Source organism: Monodon monoceros, unplaced genomic scaffold (genome assembly GCF_005190385.1).
Source record: "Monodon monoceros isolate NGI ecotype Baffin Bay Population unplaced genomic scaffold, NGI_Narwhal_1 Super_Scaffold_18, whole genome shotgun sequence".
NCBI lineage: Eukaryota > Metazoa > Chordata > Mammalia > Artiodactyla > Monodontidae > Monodon > Monodon monoceros.
Window position 1 is genome coordinate 166,492,093 of NW_021703774.1, and position 18,916 is coordinate 166,511,008.

At 43.0% G+C, this 18,916-nt stretch overlaps 1 protein-coding gene across 7 annotated transcripts in view; it reads left to right on the plus strand.

Annotated features, from left to right (window-relative positions):
• The window catches only part of UBR4 (ubiquitin protein ligase E3 component n-recognin 4), a 125,837-nt gene that overhangs the window by 57,362 nt on the left and 49,559 nt on the right, over nt 1-18,916 (plus strand). For 2 of the 7 annotated variants that reach the window (XM_029227494.1, XM_029227497.1), the window contains 12 exons: nt 63-203; nt 1,391-1,512; nt 2,176-2,287; nt 4,170-4,300; nt 4,422-4,599; nt 5,063-5,167; nt 6,683-6,838; nt 7,547-7,721; nt 14,343-14,439; nt 15,539-15,646; nt 16,087-16,203; nt 17,388-17,597. In XM_029227494.1, the coding sequence (XP_029083327.1) occupies nt 63-203; nt 1,391-1,512; nt 2,176-2,287; nt 4,170-4,300; nt 4,422-4,599; nt 5,063-5,167; nt 6,683-6,838; nt 7,547-7,721; nt 14,343-14,439; nt 15,539-15,646; nt 16,087-16,203; nt 17,388-17,597 (1,652 nt within the window). The remainder of the gene's footprint in view (nt 1-62; nt 204-1,390; nt 1,513-2,175; nt 2,288-4,169; nt 4,301-4,421; nt 4,600-5,062; nt 5,168-6,682; nt 6,839-7,546; nt 7,722-14,342; nt 14,440-15,538; nt 15,647-16,086; nt 16,204-17,387; nt 17,598-18,916) is intronic. The other 5 variants (XM_029227495.1, XM_029227500.1, XM_029227496.1 and 2 more) reach the window with 4 other exon arrangements.

The window sequence follows — 18,916 nt, forward strand, 5'->3', positions numbered from 1 at the left end:
AAAACAAATTAAATTCCATCTTAGATTTACCATCGTTAATAATTTTTTTTCCTCCTGCTTAGAAGGAGCGGATGAGGGGAGAGAACCTCAGAAGCAGTTGGAGGGAGACTGCTGTAGTTTCATCACCCAGCTGGTGAACCACTTCTGGAAACTCCATGCATCCAAACCCAAGAATGCCTTCTTGGCACCTGCCTGCCTGCCAGGTATCATGTTAAAAGGGATACTTGATAGTGAAGCCTGATGTAAGTTTTTTCTTGGAACAGATTGAACTCTTCACCTTTAGCCTTCATCATCTGTCTCTTCCAGAGTGGATATTTAGTGAATATTTAGGAAACAGAAGCCTGTGAGATCAGTGTTCCTGATAGAGGAATTTAGCAGTGTAGCAGAGAAGTAGGACTTTCTTGTATCTCTCATGTCGGATTGAATACTTCACATAAAGAAGTGTGTGCGTGCGTGTGCCCTTAGTGGTATTTATAATTGTTTTTAAAAAAGTCTTTGAGGGGGCTACCCTGGTGGCGCAGTAGTTAAGAATCCGCCTGCCAGTGCAGGGGGCACGGGTTTGATCCCTGGTCCGGGAAAATCCCACATGCCACGGAGCAACTAAGCCCGTGCGCCACAACTGCTGAGCCTGTGCTCTAGAGCCTGCGAGCCACAACTACTGAGCCCGTGTGCCTCAACTACTGAAGCCCGCGCACCTAGAGAGCATGCTTCGCAACAAGAGAAGCCACCGCAATGAGAAGCCCACTCGCCGCAACGAGAGAAAGCCCGCACGCAGCAACAAGGACCCAGTGCAGCCATAAACAAACAAATAAATAAGCAAATTTATTTATTTAAAACAAACCCCAAAAAACATCATACTAGAGAATTATTTTATTTATAAGCTACTGCTGCCTTTGGTATCTGACTTTTCACACTAAGGTTTTTAGGTGGAAGAGTAATAAGGTTCTGAATAGCAATCTAGAAAAGTAGAAGGACCCCTGTTACTCATTTGTGTTTGGACATTGCTTGGGCAGTAAACCCAAAAGGCCTGTTAGGGTCATCTTTATCACCTAAGGTTTGGAGATAGTAGGGAACATTCAGACTCTGCTCAGCTCTTCACATTTCTCTGCCCTGTCTCTTGATATCCATAGAGGGTAGACACCTATTTATTTCCGTGGTGCAGGATATTTGGAAAGGCTTTTGGAGACAGTTTGGGAGATTTAGGAGACTATTAATAAAACAAATCACAAACAATGCCTACAGCCTACATTCTACGTGTGTGTGTTGTTTTGCTGTGTGTGCTTGTCGTTTTCTTGTTAGCTTGACCTTTACGTGGGCATAAGAATTTGTACTTTTGTCTTTGACTGTCAAGTAGTTAGAAGTTTTTTCACCATCTATTTCTCCCCTTTAGGCCTAACTCATATTGAAGCTACCGTTAATGCTCTGGTAGACATTATCCATGGCTACTGTACCTGTGAGCTGGACTGTATTAATACAGCATCCAAGATATACATGCAGATGCTACTCTGTCCTGTACGTATCATTACAACCCCAGATAATCCTTATCTGGGAATGTCTGGAAAAATTTTTTTTATAAGTTTGCTAATTAATGAAATAAAACAGACTTAAAGGAGGGTGTAATGGGAATTAAGAATTTTACATATCAGTAAAACCTTTAACATCTTACTCATTCCATGGAAAGAAGGGTTTGAAAAGGGAATGGACTTGGTTTGTTTTATTCAGTGCTGAGTCCCCAGGGAATATGCTGATGGTTGCTTCATAGTTAATGCTAAGTAAGTATTAATTAAATGAGTACCTGAAGGAACATCATCAAGATCTATTTCCAGTGACTCTGGCATAGAAGCTAGTGTTGGAAGTACTGATTTTATAACAGAGCTAAGTGAGCCTGATCATCTGATGAAAAGCCAAAACCAATTTGTAGACAGCCAAAGGGACTTCCGGGCCAAATGACCTGCCAGTCTATTACCAGGAACTAAGATACAAGAATGTAGCATATGGGGCTTCTATATGCCAGGTCAGGGAAATGGGCTTAACTGCTGACCTGATTCAGCAGGTTGCAGGTGAGAGCAGGCAGATCTTCCACGTGCATGTGATTGTCCAAGAAAGGAAAGTGTTTATAGGCAGTTTCATGAATAATATTAAAACCTAAGAATGATGGTTTCCTTTCAACCTCAGGATCCTGCTGTGAGCTTCTCTTGTAAACAAGCTCTAATTCGAGTCCTAAGGCCGAGGAACAAGCGGAGACATGTGACGTTGCCCTCCTCCCCTCGAAGCAACACTCCAATGGGTAATGTGAGGTCTGGGTTTAGGCTTGTGCAAGTGCGGCGGGGGGAGAAGGGAAATAAAGCACTAGGACGTGCTGCTCATGTTGACCAAGGCCCTGGAGACTTCTGGTTATGTATCCATTGTTTTACGCCGCCTTATTCCATGAAGAATTGAAGGTGGTGTATAAAAAACGCATGGTAAGTAGAATAAAAAGAAGGAAAATCGAGGCCAGGGGAAAATAAAGGTACAGTAGTAAAACCAAGCCAAGAACATAAAATCTACATCACAAAGTCCTACATGGTTGTTAAGTGAAGATCGTATTTTTGGCTGAAAGCTTCCCAAAAGCCAGAGTGAAAATAAAATGAGAACAGTTCAGAAATCACAGTGACTAAAGAAAAAACCCACCATTTTTCAGGAAATGAAAAATTTCCCCGCATGAAAGCTCTTACATTAAGGGTCCATTTTGTTGCCTAATGGGTAGTGTCTTCAGGGGACTTACCTACAATAAGATTGACAGCAAATTTCACAAGAGATTTCCCTCTTGATACACTTGGATACAAGTCAAGGACATAGCATTTAACATTTTAGGAAAAGCAGTTCTATCAATTGTCTAAATCTTAGCAGTAGCATATTGTGTAACTCTGGTTACTTGGTTTAGCTCAGAAGTTAAATTTCCAATGAAAGTCACATACATAGTTTAAAATTTTATTTTAGTCACATGATAGAGAGTAAAGAAATATTTGAAATTAACTTACTGATAATTCAATATATCAAAAATATTTCAACGCATAATTAATATAAAAAATTATTAGTAAAGTATTTTCCATTCTTAATGTTTTTTGTACTGTCTTAAAAATCTAGTGTGGGGCGGTGGGTGGGAGGGAGGTCCTAGAGGGAGGGGATATAGGTATACATACAGCTGATTCACTTCATCGTATAGCAGAAACTAACAACATTGTAAAGCAATTATACTCCAATAATAAAAAAATCTAGTGCATACTGTTTACACTAACATCACATCTCCACGTGGACTAGCCACATTGTAACTAGTGGCTGGGGCTACTGTGCGGTCCGGTGCAGGTTTAGAGGAGCGCATGCGGCTTCACGACCTTCAGACAACCTTCCTCGAGTATCATTCATCTTAAGCTTTTGATGAGTCAGGCAACGGTTTGTGCATCTTTTCTCTGTGGAGAAGCTAGAGTCCGGATAGCTTATGTTTCCAGTTAAGGTCATATCCACATACTTTTTCAGCCCATTGAGTGGAAGGCAAGGTCTCCATCCTTTTCTGATAATTAGGACCTGGGCTTCTCCCTTTTTAGAAGGCTTTTCCCCTTCATACAGAAGCTGGTCCGGGTAGGACCTGTAGTGCTGTGCTGAAAGAACCAGCTTTCATTCGATGGTTTCACATCACAGTTGGTTCTTCTCTTAATGATTATGTAGTGTGAAAATCTCACTGACCCAGTTGTTTTGGGGGAAGAAAAGTAAGATAACACTCCAAGCTGCTGTGACAGATAATAGAGAAACATCGCAATTGTATTATTTTCCCTGTCTTGTCCAGGGTCTCCTGAGGGTTGGCACAAGCTCATGGGACCTGCTGGTCTTAGATTTTTCTGCTTTATGGAATCCAAGGGTTTTTGTTTCTGTTTTCCTTCATCAGCTGGAAAAGACTTCTCCTAAGTGGAGCAGGCTGTCACTGCCAGCCCCACCTTCCCAGATCCTGCTAGGTCCAGGAAGCAGGAGAACAAGGCCAGGCACGGCTCCCTGGAATTTATCTCTAAAGCACAGGGCACTAGCTGGTAGCTTGCTTGTCTTGGTTTTTGTTTGCTGTGTAATAGCTTATCTTACCACTCGCCGAGGGAGGAAAGAGCAAGCACCCTCAGGTGACTGGGGTTTCTCTGACTCAGGAGACAAGGATGATGATGACGATGATGACGCAGATGAGAAAATGCAGTCGTCAGGGATCCCGAATGGTGGTCACATCCGTCAGGAAAGCCAGGAACAGAGTGAGGTGGACCATGGAGATTTTGAGATGGTGGTGAGTCTCTGGCAGCAGGAGAGGGGAGGAGGAGCCTCAGAACTCTCCTCTAGCTCTTATTCAGTGTACTTCCACAAGCTGCCGTTTACCACGGGACACTGACAGAGCTTTCTCTCTGCAGTCTGAGTCGATGGTCCTGGAGACAGCTGAAAATGTCAACAATGGCAACCCCTCTCCCCTGGAGGCCCTGCTGGCAGGCGCAGAGGGCTTCCCCCCCATGCTGGACATCCCGCCTGATGCAGATGACGAGACTATGGTTGAACTAGCCATTGCCCTGAGCCTGCAGCAGGACCAGCAAGGTAGAAGGCAATGCCAGGAACACAGTGGCCCATTGGCCTTGCACAGGAAAGAGGGTTTGGCAGTTACTGATATCCAGCTGACTTAGCTCGTCCCCAGATTTGGGGAGAGGTTGATCTGGGTGAGAGCTGTTCAGAGATACAGGTGGAGAGTGAGAGGGATCACGGTGGGATTTTTAGTCTGGGAGCCAATCTCATAGTTGCTGTTAGTTTGGTCTTTTGGATTGTTTCCTCCCAAATCTGTTAGATTCCTCCAGCCTGTGTCCTGCCTGAGCTGAAGGAAGGCTTCCACCATCTCTGTAACTAAATTTGGTGGGTGGACAGCAATGGCTGTTGAGTACCTTCCTCTAGGCCAAAGGGGGTCACACGCTGGTGAGTTTAGACTCCTGAGGGCAGCAGGTGGCCAAGCGGCGCTGTGGATGGGGTCTGGAGGGGATGCTGTGCTCACTCTCCACTTGTTTCCCAGGCAGCAGCAGCAGTGCCCTGGGCCTGCAGAGCCTGGGGCTGTCCGGCCAGGCACCCAGCTCTTCCTCTCTGGACGCAGGAACCCTCTCTGACACCACAGCATCAGGTAACTGTCCACAGCAAGGAGCGCGGCTCAGGGCCCCAGGACCCTTAGGCCTCGTTTCCAACGCTGTGAGAGTGTAATGGGCAGCTGCTTTGACAGGCCATCCTGGACTTCCTGCTTGTGCCTTTGCTTCAGAAATGCGGGTGTGGAAGGCATAGTGATGCAGCTTGGCAAAGGCATTCATGGCTCTGCTTCCCTACACTTTGCATGCTGCCTGGCTTCAGCTAATTCCCCAAGGAAAGGCCAAGAGAACAGCTTGCAGGTTGATCGGCTTTAGAGCTTAAATCACAGCTTTCAGGGTTCTTCACCAGAGTTCTAACATTTTAGACAGTTTCAAAAGGGAGACGAGAAATGGAGCTCAAACCTTTTAACTTTTTTCTCTTCGTTTGCAAATAAAAGTGAAGCTACAAGAAGCTGAGTTACACTTCAGGTCAGCGTGGGATCTGAGCTTGGTGGGTAGGGTTTTTATGGACAATTCAAATGCATAGGAAATCTTCAGACCTCATTTTGTGTGTACTTTCAATCACTTTTCCTAATCTGATAAGAAAAAAAATATGTCCTGAGCGGAGAGTTGGACCAAATGGAGGAGGATGGGACATCTGAACAATCTACTGGAAAATCGGCCCCTGAGTAATTTAAGGGTTGATTGAGAGTTTTCAGACTGATGTGTCCCTGTATTCGTTTCTTTTTTTTTCTTTGTTTTTTTGTTTTGGGCGTTTTATCTTGGATAGATAAGAAAGGGAGAAACGGGCTGTCCCCTCTCGCCTGCTGTCATGGCTTGTTGCTTTTCTTAGTCTCCTTAGTTGCTGTCATTTCAGGCTTGGGGGTCACTGTTGTGCTGTACCAGTTATGTTCCTGCTGCGCTCTGTGGCTGTCTTGGCTTTTCTCCCCCATGTGTCTCATCCAGCACTTTCCTCCTGTCTCAGCTCAGCCCTGATCCTGGATGCTGTGGCTGTCTCTGGGGAATTTCCTTGCTTCGTTATTAGCATCTGATGAGGACGATTAGGAAGTTTGAAATTTCCGAATGAGCTCCCCTCTGGACCATCTGATTAAAAAAACAGACAGGGTTGATTTGAGAGCTCGTGATAAGTGATTTCCTAGCATAAGCATAAATTGATGGCAAAACAAATCTCATGAAAATTCAGAATCTGTGCTTTTGAATGGTAATGGCTATTTTCCAATCTCAGCAGGTGTCAGTAACACCTAGACTATGGTGACCGTGAAGCATTTTAGCTAGAAAACTGAGTGTCCATGTCACAGATTCTTCTTGAATCTCTGCACTGTTTTACTTGCACTGTGATGTCACAGCGAAGGAAATGCCCAGTGAACTGGGTTTTCACTTCTGTCTAAGTACTGTTTGCAATGCACCATGTACAGTGTTTGTTCCTGTTAGCGATTAACCAGCAAAGCAAATCCTCCCCTTTTTTCTTTGACAACAGGATGTATAAACTGCATGGTGTCTTCTGCACTATGTAGTTTGATGCTTTTGCCCCGAAGAGGGGTTTTTACGTGTAACAGCTCTCGTTACTCTCTCAGCTCCAGCCTCAGACGACGAGGGCAGCACAGCAGCAACTGATGGTTCCACCCTTCGGACCTCCCCTGCTGACCACGGTGGCAGTGTGGGCTCGGAGAGCGGGGGAAGTGCAGTGGACTCGGTGGCTGGCGAGCACAGTGGTAATGCGGCTGGAGGTCCTGGTATCCTTGGGCAGAGAGGGTGGGGACCAAATAGAAATCCCTGCCTGGGCCCTAGGATTGGTTTCAGCAAGGGGAAGTTTAATTATCTGTTAGTGGAAGAAAGAAATGGCATACATAATCCCAAATCATGATTAAGTGAAAACAATTATGGTGTGACTTTGAAATCAGTCCTACGGTGGTTTTTGCTGCTTCTGTTGGGGAAGAGATTTTGGGCAGTCCCATTGTTAATGATCTGGTATATTAATATAGCAGGGCATCTGTACTAGCTGGGGGGGGGTTGGGATTCTAGAATGAGGAAGCATGACAGGCCATTTTGGTTTGATCTCAAAAATCAGTCTCTGCTTAAAAATTGGATATGAAAATTTTTTGTGGAAGAGATACAGAGTAGCTGATAATTTTGAGATTCCCAAATCAGTATATGTTTCTTCTGGAGTATGAGATGGAAATTTATCCACAGTTGAGATTAATTGTTCTTGTGGGTGGATCTTCTGTTCTTTGGGTACCCAGAGAGTCATTTAGTCATTTAGTCCTGTGGGGCCGAAATCGTGAATTCAATCCTTATTGACCTTCACACAGAAGAAAAAAATTTTCTAAAGCTACCAGTCAGGTAATTGCTGACTTCAGAATGCACTGGATTCCACCGTGCTTTGGGAGTTGATTTGCACTTTTTAAACCATTTCCCTCTAGTATCTGGCCGGAGCAGTGCTTATGGTGATGCCACAGCAGAGGGGCATCCGGCTGGACCAGGAAGTGTCAGTTCAAGCACTGGCGCCATCAGCACCACCACCGGACATCAGGAAGGAGATGGCTCCGAGGGAGAAGGAGAAGGGGAAGGGGAAGGAGATGTCCACGCTAGCAACAGGTCAGGAGCTGGCCACTTGCACTCAAGAGGCTTTCCTCGGGGAGCACGTTTCAGGGGTAGGATGATGGATCAGTTGCAGGAGGTGGAGTGGTGATAACAGTTTACTTCTTTTGAAATGTAAAGGTAATAGACTCGTGAAACAGTGTAAAAACCTTAGGAAGTGTTCTAGGTCTGTCTTCTGGTCCTAATTAGAATTTCATCAAATCAATTGCAGAGAGAATAGAAAGTGGTTCTTCGCGTAGGGCCCCCCTTATATCCCTTAGTAAAGGGATTGTCGTAAAAACACGTATCCTCCTTAGTCAAATCTTTCTTGTTTCATCATTAACCGTACACTCATTTTGTAGCATTCTCTTTAAAAGTGACACTATTCTGGGCTCAGAAGTGATAGTGATTAAGTAAATACTAGAAATAACTGCTTGTTCAGCACGTTTATTAGGTAATAGAGAGACCAAACAGCAAATACAAGTTTATGACTAGAAATACCAGTGGTGGGGCATTTGGCGTATTGAAAGTAATCCATAAAATCCTAATCCAGGCCCCTGAAGAAATTCTGGTGGTGTTTGCTACTGGATTGGTGGAGGAATGTATTCTTAACCAAGAGGTGACTAGAGAAATAGAAGAGGAGGAAGAAAAGAAACCCAAGAATATACTCGTGATGCAATGTTTGTTAAATTTGGTGAGGCCCGTAGTTATTGCATTAGTGCAGAAATCAGTATTTTGAACTGAATGATTTCTATCAGAAAAAGAGGTAACTGAACAGTCAGGCATCGGAGACATTTTGGGAGAGCATCAGTGAGTGTTTCCTCTATTCCCTGTGTCCTTCCACTTAAACTCTTGCAGCATCCCTTTGGGGAAGATGACCTCTGGCTCAGTTAACTGATGATATTTTGATGGGATTTGTTTCTTAACTGCTTAACCTAAAAGGCATTTTCTACTTAATCTTTTATTTTTCCTCTTCATGTGATTTCTAGGTTAATTCCATGTGTTCAGATAATGTGATCTTTGTGATTTTTGGTTCTTTGAAGTTTATTTTTCAAAATATTTTTCATCCAGTCTACCTTTGCTTTTTAATTAGAACAGTTAAGTTCGTTTATAACTAATGTTAATTACTGATATATTTGAATTTATTTTGTGCTTCTTATTTGTTCTGCTTGTTTCTGTGTTTCTTTTTCTTTGTAGCCCTCTTGTGGGTTGATTTGCTCTTTTCTCATTCCCCCCTGCCCCAACTTGGCAAGTTTGGAGGTCGTTCCCTCTGTTTCCAGTCTTTCAGTAGTTATACTAATCACTTCAACATGCCTACTTAACCAAAACTAAAGTTAACTAAGAGCTATATCTTCTTCCTGAATGAGTACCTTAGAATACTTTGCTCATTCTTATCAATTTAAGCAATTATATTTGTGTGTTTTCAGAAAAGTCTTTTTAAAGCTTTCAAGATATTACTGCTCTTTTATATAATTTACATAGTCAGTGTCTGTTTAGATTTGCTCACATGTTTACCACTTTCTATGCCCATGTTTTCTTTGTGCATCTCAGACCTTCCATCTAGGATAATTTCCTTCTTGAAGTATGTCATTTAGATTTTCCTTTAGGGGAGGTCCCCTGGTTTCAAAATCTCAGGTTTTGTTAGTCTGGAAATGTCTTTATTTAGCGTACATTTTGTGGATGTATTTTTGATGGGTACACAATTTTGTGTTGATGGTTTTATCCTCCCAGAATTGAAAATGGTATCCATTGTTATTGCCAATGAGATGTCACCTGCTGTTACAATTATTGCTTCTTTGAAAACAGTGTCTTTACTGCTGCTTTTAAGGTCTTTATCTTGTCACTGTTACTTGTAGCTTTACTAGGATAGGTTTAGGATGGATTTCTTTACATTTGTTCTGCTTGAATGTTTGGGTTAGTGTCTTTTATTAATTCTAGAAACTTCTCATTCATTAATCTCATTCCAATATCTCATTCATTAATCTCATTGGGCGTTGCTTCTGCCTCATTTTCTGTTATTTCTCTTTCTGGGACTTCAGTAGATGTTAGACCGTCATATTCTCTTCATGTATCTTAATATCTCTTTTCTTTCTTTTTTAAATTCCTGTGCTTAGTTATTTATAGTTTCCTAAGATTTATCTGAGTGACATCAGAAAACATCAAATACATAGTTATAGGTTTGGAAGATATATAACACTTCTACACTGAAAACTATAAAAGCTAATTGAGAGAAATGAAAGAAGGTCTAAATAAATGAAGGGATATACCATGTTATGGATTGAAAGACTCATTATTATAAAGATAACAATTGTCTTAACATTGATACAGGTTCAGTATAATCCCAGTCACAAATCTTAGCTGGCTTTATATATGTGTCAAAACTGACAAGCTGATCCTAACATTTATTTGGAAGAGCAAGGGACTAAGATTAGCTAAGGCAATATAGAAGAAAACCCACAAGATTAGAGGACCACACAACTGTAGCTTATAAAGCTGTGCTCAGTAAGACAGTGGGATATTGGTGCAAGGATAGACAAAATAAATTAACGAAACAGACGGGTTCAGAAACAGATTCACACATACATGGTCACCTGATTTATGACACGGATGAGACTTCTATACAGTGGAAGAAAGATGGTCTTTTCAATCAATGGCAATAGGTTGGTTGGAAATTAATATGGAATAAAATGAGTCTTGACCTGATCATGCACAAAAATCAGTTGCTATGGGTTTAAACACAAAAGGTAACACCGTACTGGTTTTAGAAGACAAAATATCTTCATAACTTAGGGTGGGCAAAGATTTCTTAAATAGGACACAAAAAGTGTTAACCAAAAGGAAAAAGATACATAGAGTAGACTATATTTCAGCAGCTGATTCTTTTTTTCCTCCTTTTGTCTCAGCGTCAGGATTTGAGTCAGCTAATTTTTTTTACAGACTCCTGGATGGGGAAAAAGTGGTACGGGGGGAAGTGGTATATTTGTTTACTTTGAAACTCAGGGTGTAGCCTTCTGTGTTTTTTTATGAGATTCTCTTAGAAGACTCTCCTCACTTGGGGCAGATTCTAGGCGTCTTTTCCTAGTCCAGACGCCTTGTAAGGTCCTAGCACCCTGTTGTACAAGTTGCCTTTAGAGCATCATAGCCTCAAGTTTTCGGATGCCCTGAAATCAGTCTCAGGGCTCTGCTTACCCCTCTGGATTTCTGTCTTCACTCATTTCCTGGCCTAATAATTTCTTGATTGCTGGTGAGCTCATTATTGCTTTTATTTTGACCTTGTATTCTGTGACCTTTCTAAATTCACTTGAATTCTAATTACCATCATCGGTTTTGATAATTAGATTAACCCTAATTATGGGTTTGGTAATTAGATTAATTCTTATCACAGATTCTGCATGAACAATCTTGTCTCCTGTAAATAATGACATGCAACTTTTTTCCCTTCAATCTTTACACTTTTTAACTGTTTTCTCTTGCCTTATTGTATTGGGTAGGAGAGAAGTAGTGATGGTGGAAATCCTTACCTCATTCCCAGACACAGGAGAAAAGGTTTCCTATTTTACCGTGAAGTGTGATGTTAACTGGAAGGTTTCCTAGGATATTCTTTTTATTTATGTATGTATGTATGTATGTATGTATGTATGTATGTTTATATTTTTTTGTGTGTGTGTGGTACGCGGGCCTCTCTCACTGTTGTGACCTCTCCCGTTGCGGAGCACAGGCTCCGGACGCGCAGGCTCAGCGGCCATGGCTCACGGGCCCAGCCGCTCCGCGGCATGTGGGATCTTCCCGGACTGGGGCACGAACCCGTGTCCCCTGCATCGGCAGGCAGACTCTCAACCACTGCGCCACCAGGGAAGCCCTTCTAGGATATTCTTTATCAAATTAAGTTTTGTTAGTAGTTTGCTGGGAGATATTTTATCTTGGGTTGGCTTTTGAAGCTTTCCAGTTGCTTTTGTGGTGCTTAGTTGATTATATGTTTTTCTCCTTTATTCTGTTTAAGGTTGTAAATTACAGTAATTGATACTTTCCATTATAAAACCAACCTTCTGGGGACACCTTATCGTGATGTCTTACCCTTTGCATCACTGGGTTTGATTTGCTGATATTTTATTTAGGCCTGTAATTTTTCTTCTTTGAAGTGTTTTTGTCAGGTAACGGTGTTCATGTTATTCTGGCCTCATAAAGTAAGTGAGGACATGTTTCCCATTTCTCTGTTCTCTACAAGAGTTTGTGTAAGATTGGTTTTATTTCATCTGAATTCTTGGAAAAATTTAGCTGTGAAGTCACCTGGGTCTCTAAGGGAAGACTTTCTTTAAGGGAAGACTTTCAACTATAGATTCATTCTTTAAATGACACAGAATTATTACTGTTTCTTCACGTGTTAATTTTGATATGTTGTGCTTTTCAAGGAATTCATTCATTTTACTGGCATAAAGTTGTTCATAATATACCTTATCATCCTTTTAATGTCTGTAGGATTTGTAGTGATATACCTTTTTTCATTTCTAGTATGGGTAACAAATATTTTTCCCCAAAAAAGTCAGTCTTGCTAGAAGTTACCAATTTTATTTACAAAGAACCAACATTTGGCTTTGATTTTTCTCTGTTGTATGCCTACTTTCTGTTTCATTTCCACTCTTGATTATTTCCTTTCTCTTCTTACTAACTTTTTTGTTTTAGTATCTTAATTTTTGGCGGGGGGGGGGATAATTTTCTGTTTTTTTTTTTTTTAGCGTTGTAAGATGGAAGGTTAAATCACTGATTTTAAACCTTTCTTTTTCAATACATATTTGAAGCTATATATTTCTCTCTAAAATTCCCTTTAACATTGCTTTGGCTGGAGCTCACATATTTTTATACATTGTATTTTCATTGCTGTTCAGTTCAAAATGTTTTCTAAATTCTTTTGTAATTTAGTCTTTGGCCCATGGGCTATTTAGAAATGTGTTGCCAAATTTCCAAACATTTGGGGATTTTCTAATTATTTTTCTAGTATTGATTGACAGTTTAATTTACTGTGGTTGGGGAACATACTATGTGATTTCGATCCTTTGAAATTTCTTGAGACTCATTATTTCGAAAATGTTTTTATATCTTTTTAGGATTTTCATTTGTTTTTAGCTGGAGGGTCAATTTAGGTAACCTAGCCATATTGCTAATGAAATTCTCTAAAGTTGTTTTAAGTTAACTGTATTTTTCAGGAATAAGTTAGTTAAAGAATTGTTAAGTAACTTATTGTTTTAAATAATAGAATAACTGAATTGGTTTTACTTTGTCACGAGGAGGGAATTGTAACTTTGGTACACTGTTTAATTTTTTTGTTAAGTGGCAAGAGTACTAGTGTCTTAAGAGTTTGAAAAGTCAGTAATCTGGCATGATCTTGGTCCAGATCCAGACTCTACTCATTACGTTGGCTCTTTCCTTTCTGTGTATATTCACATGCACGTTCTCCAAATCTGAGGATTTTAATCCATCTCAGAACTTGTTATGTTTTATCCTAAAAGTATTAAGCTGCTGCTGTCATCTCACCTTTCATCACTTGTACCTTATCTGTTCCTGAGCAATTTTATTCATTTGTAGTCCTCACACAGCTGGTGTAATTATTTGAAGATGCATGCCTGGGCTTTTGTGTATTACTATATTCTGAAGGTGGTTTAGCTCATTCCTTCAAGTTCTTTTTAGAACAATTGTCATTTATTATTCAAGACTCTATTTTCATTCAGACTTTTATTATACTGAAAATACTGTGGATACCTGCTAGGATATGGAATGCATGAAAATCACACTTAAAAAATACGAAGGCGTGTGGTTTCTTACACACGTGAAGTAAAATGAAGCAAAATGGTTTATTAATTTTGAGAGTGAATCCATTAATTGATTTAGCAAATGCACTGTTAATCTGTGTAAGATTGTGTTAGGTGAGACTGCCACCCCACTTGTTGACAAGACCCTAATTAATGTTCATATTGGTCGTCTTGAATCAGCATATTCACTAGAGATCCAGAAACACACATTTGTTATACTACAGAAGCCCAGCTGTATATCTGCAGATGAAGAAGCCTAGGTAGTGGCCAACTGCATATATGGGAGAACTCACGGTTCTAGTATTGATGCTGAGGTTGAGTTTTATACTAGGAAAAATGATGACTAAGCTGTGAGAGGGCAAAGCAGTGACTGGCCTTCGTAAGGACTTGGGAAGCAAGAAAAAAGGGCTAGGTCACTATACGATTGGATGATGTAAAATTTGTAGACGGGAGAATTCCAGAAAATAATGCCTGGAGGCAGAATAGGGCCATGTGTTGGGAAAAGCCGTAGAGCTTACTATTGAAGGTTTGGTTTGAATAGTGAGAACAGCTAGGACCTGGTTGCTTGAGAAATATTTTAACTTTCCTGTAGTAAGTTTTCAGTACCATCAGTTGTATCTTGGAATAGTTTTGCTCCACTTTAACAGAGTGAGATTTTTCCTTCTATGTTGCTGGTACACCAAAGGCATGTCTTAACAGTTTTTTTTTTAATGCTAGGATTGTTCCTAAGAAGTAGCTTCCTTATTTACGTCAGTGGTAGGAGGAAAGAACTATATTCAGCTGGTTAGTGTTTGTGTGTTAGCTCATGTTTCATGTATTTTCCCTGGTCTTTTAGGCTGCACATGGTCCGTCTGATGCTGTTGGAGAGACTACTGCAAACTTTGCCCCAGTTACGAAGTGTTGGAGGTGTCCGGGCCATTCCATACATGCAGGTATCCCTCAGTTCACTTGGGTCTGTCACATCAGAGTTGGACCATCCTTAAGCATGCTCACAGCTCTCCTTCTGAGGCTATGTAAGACTTGGTTTGGTATTAGCTCATAGAATAATGGATGTAATTTTGAATTGCAAGTTATAGCCCTTCATTTTATAGATGAGAAGGCCGAGGATCAGAGAATGAGATTAAAAATTTTCTACAGCCATCCAGCTAGTTATTGACAGAGCCAGGAACAAAAGTCTGCTCCAGAGATTCTTTTTCTTTTCCTTTCTTAGCGGTACGCGGGCCTCTCACTGTTGTGGCCTCTCCTGTTGCGGAGCACAGGCTCCGGACGTGCAGGCTTAGCGGCCATGGCTCACGGGTCCAGCCGCTCCGCGGCATGTGGGATCTTCCCGGCCCGGGGCACGAACCCATGTCCCCTGCATCGGCAGGCAGACTCTCAACCACTGCGCCACCAGGGAAGCCCTGCTCCAGAGATTCTTAGTGTCTAGTAACTCTTTTTTTTTTTTGCGGTACGCGGGCCTCTCATTGTTGTGGCCTCTCCTGTTGCGGAGCACAGGCTCCGGACACGCAGGCTCAGCGGCCATGGCTCACGGGCCCAGACCGTGGGATCTTCCCAGACCGGGGCACGAACCTGTGTCCCCTGCATTGGCAGGCGGACTCTCAGCCACTGCGCCACCAGGGAAGCCCTAGTAACTCTTTATTAATATTAGTAGTAGAGTGTCATCTGATAGCTGTTCTCCCACTAGCTGCCTTCGTCTTAGGCAAAATTGTTCTTTAATTAGAATACCACAGTGCCATGTCTTAAGCCACTTTGGTTGGATATAGTATAGTGCAGGCTAGTCAGTTAGTTTTGCAGACTTTTTGCAGAACATTTTCTGTGATGCCAAGGGTAGCATATGCCATAATTTGACTCTTCTGACTCTGGACACTTCAACTTTGGTTACCTTAGGACTTAGAGAACCTTTTCATGGATTATTGTTATGATTGACGGGGCAGTCAGGAAGACTGGGATTTCTTCTGAAACACCTTGTGTTTAGAATTGTTGTTCTTTAGGGAATTGGCTTTCATGTTTTATCTCTCTGTTGACGTCCAGGTCATTCTGATGCTTACTACAGATCTGGATGGAGAAGATGAGAAAGACAAGGGGGCCCTGGACAACCTGCTCTCCCAGCTTATTGCTGAACTGGGCATGGATAAGAAGGTGAAATTTGAGAGTCATACTGTGTGAGAGGCAGGGATTGGCTGAGATCAGTTTTCAGTTTTTCATTCCTCTCTTAGAGGAACTTCACCTAGTTTCAAGGGGTGACCCTCCACTGGGGGCTCCAGTTGTGTTGATTCATCAGAAACGTTTTTAGTGCCTGCTTTGGCCCTGGCATACTTTTGGCTCTGGCTATAAATGAGGAACAAGACCAAGTCCCTGCCCTCATAGACCTTTTGTAGCTCCACAGGGTGAAAACAGTGAACTGGTTGTTTGTATCTTAACATGGCTTCCTAGGTGTATCAGACTCTAGATCATCCACATATAGACCACAGGTACATTGGAGCTTGTTTTGTCTCTGAGTCCAAGTGAGGCAATCTTGTTGAGAGGACACCTCAAGGTTAAAGTAAGTGTGGTCTTCTCGGCTCCGCCTCTGTCCCCAGGACGTCTCCAAGAAGAACGAACGCAGTGCCCTGAATGAGGTCCACCTGGTGGTGATGAGACTCCTGAGTGTCTTCATGTCCAGGACCAAATCCGGATCCAAGTCTTCCATATGCGAGGTATCTTGCTTTGGGCTAATGGGTGTGGGGAAAGGAAAGAGGATTGTCTGGTTGGCACTCGGACAGTGGGCAGAGGCCTCTGTTAGAGCCAGGCCATTGTCGCTTGAGAGCAGTAACATTCTAAGCTGCCACCGCTCAGGGGCAGAGCATCTACCTTTCTCGGGGTCCCTTCCAAGCTCTGATCTTTTCCAACAATCCCTCCACTGGGGGCGGTTAAATCGTTTGGAAGTTCCCTTATTGAAAAGCAGGAGACTGTTCTGCAAGGCGCAGAGTGGCTAAGAGGATTCCCCTCCTGTATGTTGCTATAAGGTATGGTAATAGAGCAGAGAGAAAGCAGTGGTGTGTGGTGGAAAGGAGATTAACACAAAGCAGAGAAGGTAGAAATGGGGCTGAACTGCATCCAGTCTTAATGAGCTTCTGAGCTGTGTGGGTGGCTGGGGCTTGCCAGGCTCTCCTAATGGTTTTATTTACAGTAGCTTTTCTCTCGCTTTTCTGTTCATGTGATCACTCACCCCATCTCCTTTGGAAGCTGGTTCTATGGAAAGAGCCCCTACTAGGAGGGTGGGGCTGCAAAGAAGTGCTTATAGTGGAAAGTTTTCTCTCTTTTTAACATAAATGGGCTTCTTTTCTAGCTGCCCAAGGAGAAAGAGAAAACCTCTTCCCTGCAGGTGGAAGGGTTATCTAATCCTGGCCTCCTTGGCCTCTGGCACATATGTGTAGGGAGATTAGATTTGGGAACTGGTGTTCCTTTGTTTTCTCTTACCATGCTGCTGTTCAGAAGAGTGGGGGAAATGTTTGAGTTAGTCGGGAAACGTTTTTATTTATTTATTTATTTTTGCGGTATGCGGGCCTCTCACTGTTACGGCCTCTCCCGTTGCGGAGCACAGGCTCCGGACGCGCAGGCTCAGCGGCCATGGCTCACGGGCCCAGCCGCTCCGTGGCCTGTGGGATCCTCCCGGACCGGGGCACGAACCCGTGTCCCCTGCATCGGCAGGCGGACTCTCACCCACTGCGCCACCAGGGAAGCCCCTAGTCAGGAAACTTTTAACTCAAGAGACTGACTCCCTCAGTTCCATGACAGCTTCTCCTAAGGCTGTTGTGAGTGCGTTTCCTACCCCCAACACTCAGCTGAATGCCACACTGTTCTACAGGCCATTCTTAGCTTCTCCCTGGTTTTTCCCCAGTCATCTTCCCTCATCTCCAGTGCCACAGCAGCAGCCCTGCTGAGCTCTGGCGCTGTGGACTACTGCCTGCACGTGCTCAAGTCCCTGCTGGAGTACTGGAAGAGCCAGCAGAACGATGAGGAGCCCGTGGCTACCAGCCAGCTGCTGAAACCGCATGCTACGCCATCCCCACCCGACATGAGCCCATTCTTCCTCCGCCAGTATGTGAAGGTGAGGTCCTCCCCCCGGGCAGCGACCCACTCCTGTCCCTCACCTAGGGCACTGTCCTCTTCAGTCTCAGCGAGTAGCGCTGAAGGAGCCGAGGATGTCACATACTCCCCCTGCTGTTACAGGATGCCCTAGTTTAGAAGCTGGGCTTTCTGGTCAGGTGAGTCTGGGAACATGTCCCTCGGGAACAAGTGTTCCCACTTACCAGCCATGAAGCTTGGAGAAGTTCTGTCTAACCTTCGTAAGCCTCAGTTGGCACACCTGGAAAATGAGCACACATAGTATCTGCTTTATAGAGTTGTTGTGAGCATCGGATGAGGTGATGTTGGTAAAGCGCAGTGCCTAGCACATAGCAGTGCTCAATAAATGTTAATTATTATTACCATTTCTGTTCCATTGGAGTCCACGTAGTGGAGCAAGATGGCCTGGGGTAGCTGTGCTGCTTATTGCATACTCAGGACTGCTTCGAATAGTATGGGAGTGTAACAGGGCACAAATTGTGAATCTGGTCATGTCCTTCTCTTTGTATAACCTTCTAGTGGTTTTCCGTAACTTTTCAGCCAAAAAGTTCTTTGCCGATCCAGCTATCTACTTAACTCTCTACTTTATCAACTGTAACACCCCTGCATGCAGCCCTGCTAATCTGTGTGTCTCTCCCAGCGTACATGCTGTCCCTTCAGAAGTTTTTTCCTCTCCTTCTGCATCCCTTCCTTCCCCTGTCTAGTTAACTCCTAGCCCTTCTTCAAGACCCAGCTCAAGTATTGGATCTTTCCCCAGAACACTTTTCTGCTGTCTGAGCGAGATGGCCTTTCCCTGGGTCCCAGAGCACCCTGTGCACACGTGTGGAGTCTTCCCCTCCAGACTGTCAGCAAAGACCATATTTTATTTCTCTTCACACGCCCAGTGCTTGACATAGATCTGATAAACAGCTGGTGATTGAATATGTGGGACACATGCCCCCAAACTCTCACAGTCTCTTCCTGGGGACCACACAGGTTGTAGGATAGCTGTTGTTTCCGTTGTCCTCAATCTCTCGGTACCCCTGCCTCTGTGTGTGGGCCCAGGATCTCGACTGAGTTTAGTGATCTTTGACACCCCCTTGGTTACACGAATGTTTCTTGTTGTCATGGAAAGCTTTGGTTCTAGGGAATGGAATACATCTCAGAGAAAGTCAGAAATCCTTCTCCATTACTGTTTTTTCAGTTTTTTTCCTATTCTAATTTTTGTGTAAGCAGAGTAAAATCAATCCAGTGTCAAAAACCAGAGTGAAATGTTAGAACTTTTAAGAGCAGTGAGATCTGCCTCCACAGTGAGCTTTGCAT